At 32.7% G+C, this 17198-nt stretch overlaps 1 protein-coding gene across 4 annotated transcripts in view; it reads left to right on the top strand.

Moving 5' to 3' along the window:
- LOC105212154 (probable nuclear hormone receptor HR3) overlaps positions 1-17198 on the top strand; it is an 81614-nt gene extending 64416 nt beyond the window's left edge. For all 4 annotated transcript variants that reach the window (XM_011183973.3, XM_011183972.3, XM_029040110.2 and 1 more), the window contains exons 2-9: positions 8076-8303; positions 8409-8574; positions 8645-8814; positions 9666-9769; positions 9914-10060; positions 10831-11074; positions 11134-11284; positions 11347-17198. In XM_011183973.3, coding sequence (XP_011182275.1) covers positions 8076-8303; positions 8409-8574; positions 8645-8814; positions 9666-9769; positions 9914-10060; positions 10831-11074; positions 11134-11284; positions 11347-11467 — 1331 coding nt within the window. In that variant the 3' untranslated portion in view covers positions 11468-17198. The remainder of the gene's footprint in view (positions 1-8075; positions 8304-8408; positions 8575-8644; positions 8815-9665; positions 9770-9913; positions 10061-10830; positions 11075-11133; positions 11285-11346) is intronic.

Genomic DNA, 17198 nt, shown 5'->3' on the forward strand with positions numbered 1-17198 from the left:
TTTGTTTTTGCCAGTGTTTTTGATGTTGTTGTTTTTTTGTGGACGAGATCTTTTGTTGATTATTGTTTTTGGGTTTCATTTTTGCATTCGCACTCGGCAGCGTTGCACCGGCCCACAGACCCGCTTTATCCGCCATAAATGCAATAAAACGACAACGACAACAATAAAAACAACAAAAAAACACCGAATGTATGGGATATACGCATACGTACATCTACGTATGTCTGTATGTTTGTATGTATATACGCATGTAAGCCATCAAAAGAACAACAATGTACTGTGGCATGCATTCGTTGCACCTTCCGAGCCAACGTCGCATCGCTTGCCTGCCAATGCGTGCCTGCGTGTGTGTGTGTGTGTTGTTTTTGTTGTTTACATTGCTTTTTATTGCTCGTTGTCGTCGCATACAAATTTGTGTGTTGGCAAATTCTGTTATTGGAATGCAGTTGCAACAACAACAACAACAAAACAACTGCAACAAAAATAGCCAATAACAAAGACAACAAATTTTGTTGGCCTGCTGCTCGCTGCCAAAAAATACGCAAACTTAATAACAATAATAAAGCGTAAAAAATGCCAAAAACAAATATTTGCTTTTCGCCGTTTAAATGGCAGGCGACTTCTTGGAAGTTTCCACGTTGGCGTTGCAGTTAATTTTATGGTGTATAAATTAACAATGATAAAAATTACAAGCGCATAAAACATGCATATGTGCGTGTGTTTACATATATACTTAATATATTATATGTATGTATGTAAACATTTAAAATTTATGACAAGTGCAAAGTTCACTTTTCTAGTATATTGATTATCTTTTGGTTGTCCAAGACGTTCGATTATACGCTTTAAGACAGTAGTCTGCTTTACAGGTTTCAAAAAATTGATTTTTTTTGTTTTGTTTTAAATCTCTTCCAAAACTATCCAAGAATATGTCTTTAAAATTCCAGAGGCCAATTCGACATAGAGCAGTTTTAGTGGCCGAGCGTCGAGCAGGTGCGAATGCTCAGGCAACAAGCAAAACAAAGAGTTAGAATTCTATTACTTAATGAGCGGTATTTGAGATACACAAAAATAAGAAGTATTTATAGTTTAAGGCAGTAGTCTGCATTAGAAGCCGAAAAAAACCGTTTTATTAGCAATTATTTTTGAAATGGAAGGAAATGATTGCGGTAAATGGAATTTTAAGACGATAGTGTACTATATTTAAGGCTTAAAAAATAATATTTATTAATAAAAAATATTGAAATTTTTTCAAAGCTGTAAGTATTTTCCTGGAGCACCTGGAGTCTGCACTAGTAAGCAGGTGCCGGTGATGAAGGTCGTGCGATGCATCTGAAACAGTCGAACCAATTTTTTTTTTTTAATTTTTATAAGTTTTTTTCTTTATGAACTAAAAAAATACCGAAATTCCAAATTTTTTCGAAGTTTGAAAAAAATCCACTTTTTAAGAAAAAATTGACTTTAAGTTGCAAAACAAGTAGTTTAAATACTACATCCTTGGTTCAAATAGAAGATATTTTAATACTGAAGCTAGTTCACTTTGTTTTTTTTTTCGATCGGACATATATTCTTTTTGCTATCGCCGGCACCGTTTTCTAACACTTGTGAAAATGAAAACTCGAGAAAACGGGCTTTAAAGTCTGCCTGAGCATTCGACCTGCTCGACGCTCGGCCACTAAACCTGCTCTAGCTTCGAAAATATGTCGAATTGGCCTCTGGAATTTTAAAAACATATTCTTGGATAGTTTTGGAAGAGATTTAAAACATAACAAAAAAATCGATTTTTTGAAGCCTCTACTACTACTGCCTTAAAACCATCAAATAATATAAAATATGTATTAAATATGTATTAAAATGTAAGACAATGCGGAACTTTAGGCGAAGAAATACCATAATATTCCCTGGTTATATAGCCTGATATATACAGACATATATAGTTATATATCCAGCCCAGTACCCGTGATCTCAGTTAACAAGAGTTGACCCGGTCATTTGTTATATCAAAAACTTTTAGGCATGGAATGCTTAATCAATGGTACGAAGCTTTACAAAAACAACTATACAAACAAAGGAAATTTTTGGTTTCCAAGCACTTCACAAAAGTCATAAATATATATTCAAAATAAAAAAAAAAAACTGTTATATCTATAAATTCTTCCCGCGCTATATTTTATATACGCAGAAGCAACTTTTTATTCATTTTTTCATCGGTATTTTTCATATATTTCATAATTAAGTGTTATTGGTTAATATTGCACTTGGCAATCATTGGCGCACGTCATGACAGCGTCGCGTGTTTAACAAAACAAAAAAAAAATTATATTATTACTTACATATACATATGTATAGAGAAAAACCCAAAGTAATAATGCAACTATAATATTTTGGAGTCGTTTTATTTATATTTTCATATTTTTTTATTTTATTTTACTTTTGCTTTTTTCGCATTTTTTTTTTACTTCTGTTTTTTGTGACGCCTAATCACAGGTGGCGAGCACTTGAATTTGTCAAATGCATACGAGCTGATTGCCATATACAAATAAATGCACGCAAATATGCATACAATTGCAGCTAAATGCAAAACTGCATGCACTTACATACATACATACCAACGCACACACACACATACATATACAAGTCTACAATATTTTTATTTCGTCGATTTTGGCTTTGCATTATTTGTTTTGCGTTAATTCGCCTCTATTTTAGTTTGTTTTTCTGATTTTTGTGTTTTTTGTTATTGTTTTTATTATTTACACGAGAAGGTGACTCGCGCTGGCCATACCGACAGCGTCAATAGCTCACTCCACTTGCCTTATCCCACGTTTGCACGGCGATTAAGACGCCAACGAGATAAGCGTTTCTGCAAAAAAAAAAACACGCACACACACACACTGAAACACTCACATAAATACACAGTTTGTATTCTTTTTCGCATGCAAACAATTCGTAAGTCTATGAAGCTGCAAGAGATCAGCTTTTATACGAAATTATTTATTTATATGCCATTTACATACAAACAAGCACACACATAACATTTATTTACATAATAATTTCAGAAATGACGGAAAATCAGCCAAAGGCATATGCATTTACACATATTTACTTAATTTAACTCAATTATGGTGCTATGACTTTAATTTATTTAAAAAATCTGGTTTTCGAATGCTTTTAATTTTATTTATTTTATATTTTATTAATAAAATTTAAAAAAAATTAGAGAGAAAATAGTTACAAATAATATTTGAATATAGGTAAATGCACTTTAATTGGGTCTTTGTACATATAATCATTTGTTACCATCCTTAGGAAACCTAAACTAGGAACTTGACGAAGTTACATGTTCAAAATCGAGACATCTTCAAAGTCGAAGTTAAGATTAGTATAAAGATATATGAAATCTGCTCTAATATTAATGTAATGATTGCTAAACTCAAGAGCGAGGTTTCTTAACTAACTAACTATGGTAGGGTGCTTAAAAGTTACCTCTGCTTGAGATTTATATATTTTATTTGAATAATATGCTCTTTGGGGTCAATAAGTGTTTTCTGTAGACGAAACCAAAAATATGCAGTTACTTTAAATTTTGACTTTCAACGATAGGAAATGTTCAAAGTCGAGCATTACGTTAAGGGGCTATGCCAGTGCAACCCATGTATAATTAGGAGATTTTCGTGAATTTTTTTTTTTTTTTTGAGGAAAATACTCGATCGAATGTTTCGAAGTTTTTTGGACAAATAAGGAATATTTTCAGCAATATTTTAAGATTTTTTTTTTTACAAAAATATTGAAAAATAACGGTGTTTCTTGTACAAAAAAAAATTCCCGAATTGCTGACATGATATTGGCCGAATGTGTAGCTGAAACAAAAAAATTCAAAAAGTTTTGTTGAAGATATTTCCTATACAATGACCTACAATTTTTGAAAAATAAAAAATTAACAAAATGGCGTAGTTCAAGAAAAAATGTCGTTTTTTAAATGCCAAATTGACAATTTTCAACAAATCAAAAAGATCGTAGGTCATTGTTCAGAAGAACATTCAGTTTAAATTTGATCAATTTGTCGATCAGTCAATTTCTCGTTAAGTTATGACGTCAGCAATTTTGTGAAAAGTCGTTTCGAGAAAAACGAGTTTAAAGTTTCGACTATTGTGGCTTATGCCTGCGAGCGGTCGATCTTTAGAACGCTGCCATTCAAAAACTATTCAAGATACGACATTACCGCTTTCACAGGATTTTTTTTAAAGTATTAACTATCGAATAATTAAAAAATAAAAAGAAATCGATTTTTTGAAAATGTCACACTGGTACAGCCTCTTAATACCAAGCTTTTGTTCCAAATTGTCTAGTATCATTTTTGACAATTGGACTCTCCAAACCCATGAAATTTTACATTTTATAATTCCCGTTATTTTTTGAACACTTCACGTCAAGCTCATAGGTTACATGAAGAACTCTTTTATTTGCCTAAATTTAAAGATAAATATTCTAATAAAAAACTTACTTTTTGAATTAAAATTTTTACTTCGTTTGATTAAAATTATTAATAGAACCAGCGCACTATTTCCCAATTAAGAAGTTTTTACAAAATATTGATAACGAAATATTTCGAAATAAAAACTTTTGTGAATAAGAAAAGATCTTTTAATTCTATTCTCTGCAGTAAAAATACCGTTATCACTAAAATAATTTTCAGGTGTTAATCGAAATCATTGAATTTAATGATTTCGTAACTCATTCCACTAAACTCTTAAACTCTGCAATAAAGCTCAGTTTCATAAAAATCAAAGTTCTATTGGCACATAAAACAATAAAAAGAACACTCACACTCGCCATGAGTAGATAATTCTTACAAATCGTAATGACCAATTTTATCATTATTTACAATATGCATTTAACACAAGCGACTTTAATGTGCGCTTGCAAGCCACAAAACGTAATTAAAAGAATATAAAATTGTGTAAAAAATACAATCAAATAAAAAACATTACTTCTAAGACAAGCGGCAGTTCAGGCTAAGCGCAGTCAACCAACCCCCAGCGATAGCGTCTAATCACTTGCAGCGCAACAACAACAACACAAAAGCTACAACAACATAAAGCTTACATATTTGTGTTGTACTGCAACTATGAATGGGGCAGAAGCACACACAGTCGCACTCGTACAAGGAATGCACACAAATCTTCAGCAATGCTCAGGCAGACAGCCACACAAGCCACTAGCAAACTTTAAAGAGTTGCAGCAAACTTAAAAATTATTTAAAATTAATGTTACGAAGAGTGTGACTCGAAGAGTGAGAAATAAGAGTACACAATTTAGTTTGAAAAGAGCAAAGCTCAGAATCTTGCTTAACAAAGAGCGCTTTAAGGCAAAAAGCTCCAAAAGCTCTATCGCGTATTCTATATGCCATCTATTTGTTCATTCATTTCGTTTCATATGATTTCGAAATATATTTATGAAGCGCTCAGCGTCTTGCCAGTACAGTACATTTCAAATACAATAGCAACAACAGCAAGAACAATATCAACAATGTCCAATACAATACAATACAATATAATATACATTTGATGTGTGTTATAAATCCAAAGAAAGTTCATTGACATCTCGAATACTTGTCATTTCACAAATAAACACTAAACACACAATTTCTATGTAAATAATTTTATGCGTATGTACATACATGTGTATGTTCTGTTATGTTATGTTGTTGTATGCAAACATTAGGTTCCGTTCTGTGCGTGACAAGGTGCCTGCCGCCGCGCTCATCGATGCGCTGAAGTGAGTAATACACAAACATTATTGCATTGTTGGGCTGTCAGCGGCAAGACGCTTACGCTTAAGGGTAGCATAGGTCATAAAGCACAGCAAAATAAATATAAAAAAGAATAAAAATAAAAATAATAAAAAGAAAATCAAAGTAAATAAATCATAAAAAAAAGTTTAGTATGTACACACATACATATGTATATATGCCTGATAAAGCGCTGCCATCCAGCTTAAGCACCCATTTGCCCTTTTGACTGTGTTGTATGGGGTTGTTGTTGGTTGCTTGATTTTGATAATTCGATTGTCTTGTACTTACTTTAATAATGTCTATATTTATGCTTTAATTACTCTGTTTAAGTACACTCAAAAACACACACACACACACACACATTTGTAGGTACTTCTGCGCTGCCAGCTGTTATTTTCCTATTTTAAGCTATCGCCGGCGCATTAGCGTGCCCAACTTATTTTTTTTTTTGTTTTTTTTTTCATTGTTTTGCTTTGCGGCAAAAAGTTTTTAAAGCTTTGGCATAGTTTTCCATTGCGAAAATGCTGTAAAGCGCGCATGCGAGTGGAGGAAGTAGTGTGGCTTCGCTTCTAGTTTTAATTACCTGTGCATCAACAAATTAAGTGTCGTTTGGGCCATTTTTCATTATTGTTTTCAATTTGATCCATTGATTCTACGAAAGTATAAAAATCAATTGAATATTAGTTGAGAGAGTTGAGTGCTTTCATATAATCAAAATAAAATTTAGTGACATTTTTATAAGCAGCGCAAAACCCACTATTACAAACTTTTTTTTGGACTTGTGCAACTGCAAATTCAAATAAAAACATTTAAGGCAATAAATCGTTTTTGAAAAAGTCGGGCGTGTTTTCATCAGTCTAAAAAGTGTATCATGAAAAAGAAAATCAATATTAGTATATTATGGTAAGGAGCCCTAAAACTCATCTTGAGCATAATGATCCATAGGAATCATATGTTAAAGTTCTAATTTGATAGTTCCGAATGAACGCTGTATAATCTTCTCTTAACATACTTCAAGAGATAATTTGTTCTTGAAAGATGTTGTTGTTTTTGTTTATGTAACAACATATAATATTCCCCAAATAATTCTGAGGAAGTTTGTCGATTTGACAGTCCTTGGTCGGATAGGAATCCGGTACCGTTCAGATTACATAGAGTCTGCTATTGGAAAAACGGATAGTCTTGGTCTCGGTCGATTTGACAGTCCTTGGTCGGATAGGAATCCGGTTCCGTTCAGGTTACGTAGAGTCTACTATTGGAAAAACGGATAGTCTTGGTCTCGGTCGATTTGACAGTCCTTGGTCGGATATGAATCCGGTTCCGTTCAGGTTACGTAGAGTCTACTATTGGAAAAACGGATAGTCTTGGTCTCGGTCGATTTGACAGTCCTTGGTCGGATAGGAATCCGGTTCCGTTCCGGTTACGTAGAGTCTACTAATGGAAAAGCGGATAGTCTTGGTCTCGGTCGATTTGACAGTCCTTGGTCGGATAGGAATCCGGTTCCGCTCAGGTTACGTAGAGTCTACTATTGGAAAAACGGATAGTCTTGGTCTCGGTCGATTTGACAGTCTTTGGTCGGATATGAATCCGGTTCCGTTCAGGTTACGTAGAGTCTACTAATGGAAAAGCGGATAGTCTTGGTCTCGGTCGATTTGACAGTCCTTGGTCGGTCCGGTTCCGTTCAGGTTACGTAGAGTCTACTATTGGAAAAACTGATAGTCTTGGTCTCGGTCTTAGTCTTACATAGTCATTTGCTCTGCCCCAGGGCTTTAGAACAACTTGACCGGAGGTAATATAAGACCCGGTAATGCGGTTTGTCTGCAGTATTTCGCAGTTATTTTCATTATCTACTATTTCTGATTAGAAAATACTGATCGATGAACATCATACATCTGTATGCAGTTTAAGGTAATTCCTTGCTGGTCTTTATTTGGTTTCTTTCAATCTCTACGAGTCGGAAAATTCAAATAAAATCATAATTTAATTTGACTTTAAATTAATTTGTCAGAGATTATGGAGGAACCCACAATAAACTCATCGTATTGTTGTCCGAACAGCCGAATATATTTATTTTATTATTCTAACATTCGGTTCGGAAAATGGTATATCAGAGCTCCTGAAATTTCAGTGAATTCTACCCATTGTATTTCTTATCACTTCTATTGTACTATCAAACCGGATATATCATGAACTATCAACTGTCAAATTTTATGCAATTTTTATAATTTTCCATTTAATTAATTAACTAATTTCTGACTTTTCTCTTCTCTTATCGTTACAGCTCAAATTGAAATAATTCCATGCAAAGTCTGTGGCGACAAGTCATCTGGCGTACATTATGGCGTTATAACATGTGAGGGTTGTAAAGGTTTTTTTCGCCGGTCACAAAGTTCTGTAGTGAATTATCAGTGTCCTCGCAATAAACAATGTGTTGTCGACCGTGTCAATCGCAATCGGTGTCAATACTGTAGACTGCAAAAGTGCCTACAATTGGGAATGAGTCGTGACGGTGAGTGCGGTAGTTTATTTCTCAAAACATTTATGAAAAATATATTAGTAAAAAACTTTTATCTTTGAATATAAAAATATAATATATTAACGTTTCTATTTGCAGCTGTAAAATTCGGTAGAATGTCGAAGAAACAGCGTGAGAAAGTAGAGGAGGAGGTGAAGTTTCACAAGGCGCAGTTGCGTGCACAGAACGACGCGCCGCCGGATAGCTCAGTTTTCGAAACACAAACACCTTCGAGTAGTGATCAGCTGCATCATAATTACAATGGGTAACTTCTAACTTTTACTTATATATAGAATAAATGTTAAATTGACTCACACCCCCCTCCACCTTTGCAGCTATGGCGGCTACTCCAGCAATGAAGTGAGCAGTCCGTACGGTTATGGCTACTCGACATCGGTAACACCGCAACAGACAATGAACTACAATGAGGTATCGACGGATTACGTTGACAGCACCACGTATGAGCCGCGTGGCACGATAATGGATCCGGACTTCGTCAGTCATGGTAGGAGACTTAAATCACAAAAACTCGTGCCAATGCGCATTCCCATAGACGAATCAGCATTTAATATTCGTATAACCACTTACCACACGCATTACCACTATAACTACTACTTACTACTACCACCACCACCACCACTACTACTACTACTACTACTCATCTTAGTCATCTTAGTCATCAATGAAGTTATATCTCGTATCTCGTTAACAGTTATCCAGTACAGTTGTCAAGTTCATGCGCGTTTCTTAAAGTGGTCGCATACACTTTGTGTCCATTCTATTTATTGTCGAATCACAAATCTATTTTCGTTTTTTTGCTATAATTTCTTTTTGTCAGCGCCTAGGTTTTGAAGTGTGTGAAGTGTGAGTGTGGGATGTAAGTAACTCCGGCTCTACATAAATACATACGAGTTAATGAACCGCTGCCGTGGACTGTAAATACAAATAATGCATTTTTATCTTTTTTTGTTATTTTTTCAAGCTCAATGATAAGCAATTATGAACTATATATAGCTCTAGTGGGTTGGGCGCGATTTTGTGTAGTGGGGCGCGCTGTTTCAAAATTTCCAAATTCATCCAAAATTTAACTGCACACATTCATTATCTATAACACACATTGGCATATATACATTCATTATTAGTCATGGGGTACGCACATTACATTTGTTGGGCTGGGTTGTAAAATAAAATCTTTGTAATTGTCATATATTTCGTAATATCGCTGCATCAAATATACGCTGTTGTCTACCAAAAAAACCAAATTAAAAAAAAAAAAATAAAAAATATTCGAAATTCTGGTAAATATTTTGATTGTATATTCCTTGTTACATTGCTTCTCCTCCCCCACCAAACCAGCTGATGGCGACATCAACGATGTTCTTATAAAAACCTTAGCCGAGGCACATGCCAACACAAGCACCAAACTCGACGCCGTACACGATATGTTCCGGAAGTCTCAGGTAAAACCGTTGATATTTGCACACAATTACCCGCCGAAGTTGTACTCGTAACTAATTGTATAATGTTTCGTGTTTTTGTTTTTCACTTTACTTTCATTTTGCTTGTATGTGTTTGATTTGATTGATTTGGCTTGCGCTCTAAAGGATATCTCGAGGATACTGTACTACAAGAATCTGGGCCAGGAGGAACTGTGGCTAGACTGCGCTGAAAAGCTAACACATATGATACAAAACATAATCGAATTTGCGAAACTGATACCCGGATTTATGCGTTTAAGTCAGGATGATCAGGTAAGCAACTTGCATCATGTAAATGTAACTGATATGACGTGATGTGTTGTTATGTAGTTGTGATGTAATGATGTTGTGTTTGTGATGTGATTTATTTAGTGTAACACAGATTATTGAAAATGTTATAGAATATGAGCGTAATATAAATCTGAATCAAATTATTTACATAAAGTGAAATTTGTGATGTGATGTGGAACAATGTCAATTGATGTGGTCATGTGACTTTTAATTTTATGCTATTATTGAAAATTGTAATGCTAACAATTAAATATAGAGATCTGCACGAAATTAGAACTATAGTCTTAATTTTACCTGCTGCTATAGTCAATGTGATAATGTGATATGATATTGTGATATTTTGTTGTGATTAAGAGCGTTTTTTTTTGTTTTGCAAATTAAGCTGTATTTATTAAAAAAACGTTTTAAAAAGTAAAATTTAAAATTTAAAAAGTAATTTTATATCAATGATATGATGCGATGTGATGTGATGTAATTTCATGTGTTGATGTGATGTAACGAGGTGATTTTTTTTTAATATTTTATTGATTTTTATAATACAAATATGGCATGATCGTTAAAACACTTATTGAAAATAAAAAAATAAATTATGAACTCTTATGATGTGATGATGTGATTTGTATGAAGCGATGTAGCGATATGATTTCATTTAAGTAAATAAAAAATGTGATGTAATGATGAATGTCAGTGCTATAAAAACGTGATATAATGTAATTTAATGTGATTCCCTTTGACACTCAATTATTTTGCAGATTCTGCTACTGAAAACTGGATCATTCGAACTGGCCATCGTGCGTATGTCGCGATTGCTCGATCTCTCACAGAATGCGGTACTATATGGTGACGTGATGCTGCCGCAGGAAGCGTTCTACACATCCGATTCGGACGAAATGCGTCTGGTATCGCGAATCTTTCAAACGGCTAAATCGATAGCCGAACTGAAACTGACTGAAACGGAGTTGGCGCTGTATCAAAGTTTAGTGCTGCTCTGGCCAGGTAACACATTAGTACACATATAAAAGCCGGTCATTAATGAACTCTTTAAATGCTTACAGAACGAAATGGCGTACGCGGTAATACAGAAATCCAGAGGCTTTTCAATTTAAGCATGATTGCAATAAAACAGGAGCTTGAAGCGAACCATGCGATCTTAAAGGGCGATGTGACTGTTTTAGATACATTGTTAAACAATATACCGAATTTCCGGTAAGCGCACGCAAATAATATTTTTGTTGTTATTTGTATTTATCTTTGCATTTTCTTTGCAGCGATATCTCCATAATGCACATGGAAGCACTGAGCAAATTTAAGCAACAACATCCGAACATCGTCTTTCCGCCGCTATACAAAGAACTGTTCTCAATAGATTCGCCGCAGGATCTCACATAACATCAAGAAAACTATGTGGAGACTACGAACGCAATCGATGCGCCGGACACGTTGGATGCGTTAACGTAGAAACAAACAAAACTACCAGATGGCGGTTGGTGTATGGCAGGTGGCAACGGAACGGAGACGGAGACAGAGAAGGGGATGCGAATGTGTAAACGATGGCGGTGATGGCAAGTAGTGCATGCAATGCATGAAAATGATTGCTGCTGCAATGACTCTTCGTTAGACGAACAACAACAACAACACCAAATAGATACGAAACAAACAACAACCCGAGCAATTTCATTGAAACAACAGCTAGCCAAGTGCATGCAAGCAGCCAGTCAGTTGACCAACAACAAGCGTCCGAAGTTTGTTTTTTCTTTTTTAACGGAATTTAAAGTGACAACAACAACAATGTATTCTCAGTTTATTCACTGTTTGCGAAATAGAAACAGAAACAGAAACAGAAAAAAGTACTAAACAAGCAACAGAAATAGTAAATCATAGTGCAGAACAAAAAAGAAACAAAAGGTTTATACATATAACTAATTAATGCAAGCCACATACATACTTACATACATAAAAAAAGGAGTAACAAACAATAACAGAAAAGCAAAAAAACAAAAACAAAAACAAAAAAGTAAGCAAATATTAAGCAGCAAATTAAGTTTAAGAATATTTATACAGAATTTAAATAGTAACAGGAAAAAAATATATATAGGCAAAACCAAAACCAGAAACAGCCGAATGCACACACACAACCATACACCACAACTCTAAACATATGCATACAAAAGAAAAGTGAGAAAAATTAAAAAAATAGAAGAAAAGTAAAATGCAATAACTACATTATATCATCTTGTTATAACAAAAAACTAAAAATTAAAAATATTCAGAACTCATTCTAAGAAAAAAAACGCGCAGCAGAAACACAGGAAAATTAAAGCAGCATTTAAGCCACAGTAATAGGCGAACATATAAAGTAAGACAAATGAAAAACACTACGCATACGAAACCTACATCATACTAACAGTTATAGTCAGACACACACTCACTCACACACACACACACCTAGAAACATAAATAAAATCTCGAAAAAATAAACTTTCAACTTCAAAAAACAAAAACTAAAATTAAATACAAAATCGTTGCCAATCTAAAGCAAACTCATGCAGCCCCCTTAATAACAAAACTCTATATACTATGTAGTTGACGCCTGATGCATTTCGTTCGACACGAATGAGCACAAATTTTTTCGAAACTCAAAATTTATAATTGAAAATTTGAACCTAACTAACTTGCGGATATTATTGAGAAGACTTTTGCAAATCAACAAGCATACACACACACACACACGAATTATTGGGAGAAAACAAAGAAAACCGAGAAGACTAAATGTGGTTGCATTGACTGAATGAAGAAAACAAAGTTGAAACGTTGAAGAAACAATTTCTAGCATCACAACTCATGTATGGGCGGCATAATTTATAGACCGACTGTAAGCTAATTGCTGCTGATTCGCTGGCGTAAGCTACTTTTAGGCGCCGCTGGCAGCACTGCTAATTAACAGCATTGCCTTTAAACTGTTAACAATGCTGACTGCTTTTGTATTTGTTATTGTTATATTTTAATTTTCTTCAAATTTTGTTTAACTAGTTAATATATTTATTTGCTGCTTTCAACACTTTTTCAAAGTCTCAAGCGGAAATATTGCCAATATTCTGTTGTCCAAATGTTAATTAACAGCAGCAGTTACAGTGTTATGTTTTTTTTTTTTGTAATTTTAACTTGTTGCAAAGAGATCTAGGAGATATATGGCTCTTCACGTTCCTACTGAAGAACAATACTTTTTTGTTGTTGGAAAATGTAACTGATTGTTAAAGCTTATTAAGTTCATAGACCATAAGAACTAAACTCTGAACTTCACGATTCTATGATTCGTTCCCATGAGTATCCTCAAGACCGAAAGAACTACGAAACCGTTAAAATACCATAATTTGCTCAGAATTATTAAGTAAATGATTTTGGCTGCTACAACAACAAAAAGAGCAATGCATTCAAATTAGTATAATCGAAAGCTTTCCTCAGAGGGTAATTGTCTCGAAACTCTCAGCATATTGAACATTTTTGAAAACATTCAATCAATTACTCTTTAAGGCTTTAATAACTAAGCACTTTGAGGATGTGTTCAATAATGTATGAAATGAAATTGTAATGTGAAAGCTCCGCCGTAGCGAATACATTGTGCTAACGGTTAAAACGAATATGATCGTTGGTAAAGCACAGTTTACAGCTTGAATTTGTAATTCTCGAAATTAAGTGATCAGTTCTAGGATTTGTTTGTATTATTAGCGAGCTTTAAAACGCTTAATTGCTGAGGATTTGTATTTTTATAAAGGAACAAAATCGACTCAAAAGCTCAAAGAATAATATCTAATTACAAGAATCAAGAATCTTCTAACAAAACGTTTGAGCAAAAACAATCAGTTATACGTTACATACATAACACCGCAAAGCAGATACTGTGTTAACAAACCTTTTCGAAATCTTTCTAATAACAACAACAAATAATGTGGGAGTATTCTTTTTGCAAAGCTGACGACACCGGCATCGCCCAATTGTGTTCATAAGTATAGTAGTTCACACGTCTTTGTCTATCGAAACGAGCAAAACGTATACTTCGTACATACATAGATTTATATATATATTTCCATTTGATATACTCGTATATACAAATATTTGATTTTAATTTTGTAAAACTTTTTTTTTTATGAAAATTAAAAGAAAGCTGAGATATTTTACACCAGCTTATCGTGTTCAGAAAAAATAGTGAGAAAAGAAACGCAAAAATTTTATATTCGCCGTTTTATTGACTCTATTTTGTTTATGCACATGCATTTGTATTTAAGAATGTAAGTGTAGTATGTAAATTGTAAGCGTTCTACTTATATAGTTTTACAATTTCATTTTTGTTTTGTTGTTTTTATGATTGAAAATAATTGAATTTAATTGTTTTTTTTCTTGTTTTTCAATGGCTGCACGTCAAACGCATTTATGACGACGGCTAGTGTTTTTATATTATACGAAAATGAGATATACGATTTTACACCACATTTGTGTTCAGCCGGCTTAGAGCTTTGCAGAAAGACTTTTGCAGACACCGAATACAAACACTCTGAATTTTAACTATGTCTTGAGCCTTAGCTATTAACACCGAAGTAGTGTGCGGAATGTACTTACTATATGAACTGTGTTTGCTGTTGTTGTTTTTAATTGTATTACATATATAATTGCATTTTTTTAGATCTCTTTGCGCTATTGGCTTTTGAAACTGCTTGAATGGTCCAACGTTGTTCACAATCACTTTATTGTTTTTGCTATATTGTTTTTAAACTGCATGTTTTCATAGTTAACGAGGTTTTAAAGAGCTTGCACTTGTCAAATTAGCTTTCATAGTTGGCAAAAGCTTTTAACACCGAAACAGCTTTCATGTTTAATAAAAGCTTTAATTTTTTTTATGAAGGCTTTCATTTTTCATAAAAGCATTCGTTATTTAAAAAAGCTTAACATTTTTTAAAAAGCTTTCATTGTTTATAAAAGCTTTCACATGTCATGCTTTCTTTCAAATGCTTTCACACCGCAAGTATATAATACAACAACAATTTTCATATATTTTATTGTTGTTTTTAGCAAAGTGGTTTTTATAAACATGAAAGTTGTATGTATAGCGGCTATACGGTGCTGTGATTAAAAATCCAGAGCAGCGCACTTTTAGTGTTGAAAAAAAGACTGTTTCGCTATTTCGCTGCGAAAAACGAGTTGTCTTTTAAAACAGAATTTAATAAATTTGCGCGTTTTCATACCGAAGTCTGACTTCACATTTAGCAATCTTAACTAGAAATCTCTCAGTCACTTCAGCAACAGGATTCAACTAACTTTAGGCCTGACACACGAACCACACAAACATACACATATGTATATGTACTTTTAGTAGTCCAAAAAAAAAAAGATAAAAACAAAAACAAATCATAACCTCTCCTCACCATCACTACTACTACAAATAACAACAACCATAAGCAATTAGTGCAGTATCATAGACGAAGTAAAGCGAGAATATTCATACGTTGTAGGAAGAAAGAAAAAAATATATATTATAAATAAATAAATAAATAAAGAAAAACCAACAAAAACAACAACACTTGGAGGACGGTGATAATTAGTGTGTCTTAAACAAAAAAAATTATAAAATTATACATACATACGATTTTTTTCTATTTTTTATTAATACATATTACACATATTATAATTACGATTATGATGTCATTAATTACCGATTAATTTTTTGAGCCGGTTCCGAGAAGCGTTAAACAAGTTTAACTAAATTTAAAATTGCAAAAAAACAAAACGAAACTGATAAAATTTATATATAATACAAAAACAAAATCAAATTTCGTTTTATGTTTTTGCCTTAAATCAGTTGGAAAATCGATGATATATTATATACATGCATTATATATATACATATATGTATATATATATAGAGAGAAATGAGTAGCAAAGAGAATACATATATACATTAATGCAATGCAATATGAGTACACATACAAGTAACACACATGCATATATACATACACAGTTACATACATACATACCTACATATATACACAAACAAGCGAATAAAAAATGTGGAAAGTGGTAAAGAATTAGTAATAAACAATATAAAGAAGAAGCAGTACATAAGAAATGAAATATTTACATACATGTGTATAAAAACAAAACAAAAAATCTAACGTTATACATACATACATATATAAATTATATTACTGTTAAAGGTAAACTGTAAGTTTTTATTGCAACTAGTGAAATGGTTAATTTTTTTATTATTATTATATTATATATAACTATTATTATTAATACTATGATTATTATCAACATTATTATTAATTAAAAATTAGTTAATATTTATACATACATATATATATATATCTTTATATATATACATAAATATATATATACTCTAAAACGGTAAAATTAAAAAAAAGTATGTTATTTAAGTAGCGGAACTACGGTACACATGTCGAAAATAATTGCATACATATTATGGTAAAAAGTAGTTAAAAATAATTAAAACAACAAAAAAATTAATAAAAAACAACAACAATTAATTCAATGCCTGATTTGACTTTTTATTATGCAGAAAACGGTTCAAAAATACATTTCGAAAAGCAACAACAATTATATAACGCATTTGTCTTTCATACAGTTTCTTTTAGCTGCAACTACAAATACATACAAACATACATACATAGCGCAATCATGCTCATTTACCCAAAGCAAACTCAACAAACATTCAAACCTTAGCGCATTTCGTTTCTTAAAAACACAAAAAGAAGAAGAAAAAAATATAAAAATAAAAACAAAAATACAATTATTTATATGAAATTAATAAAGATTTTTTTATTAAATACTACCAATAGCATTTAACTATTACAGCAATAATAATGCTAAAGTTGTCAAAAGCAAGCAAAAGCAAGTGAAAACACACACACACACACACACAAACAAAAAATACATTTAAGCAAAAACAACAAATGTTGTTGTAGCGTTACAGTGGGCCTGTATAATACATGTTATTTATATATATACATACATGCAAGCACATATACATATATACAGTTATAATATGGCATGCTATGTATGTATGTATACATATATGTATATAGAAAACAAAAGCAGAAAAACAGAA

The sequence above is a fragment of the Zeugodacus cucurbitae genome, chromosome 6 (assembly GCF_028554725.1).
Source record: "Zeugodacus cucurbitae isolate PBARC_wt_2022May chromosome 6, idZeuCucr1.2, whole genome shotgun sequence".
Taxonomy (NCBI): Eukaryota; Metazoa; Arthropoda; class Insecta; order Diptera; family Tephritidae; genus Zeugodacus; species Zeugodacus cucurbitae.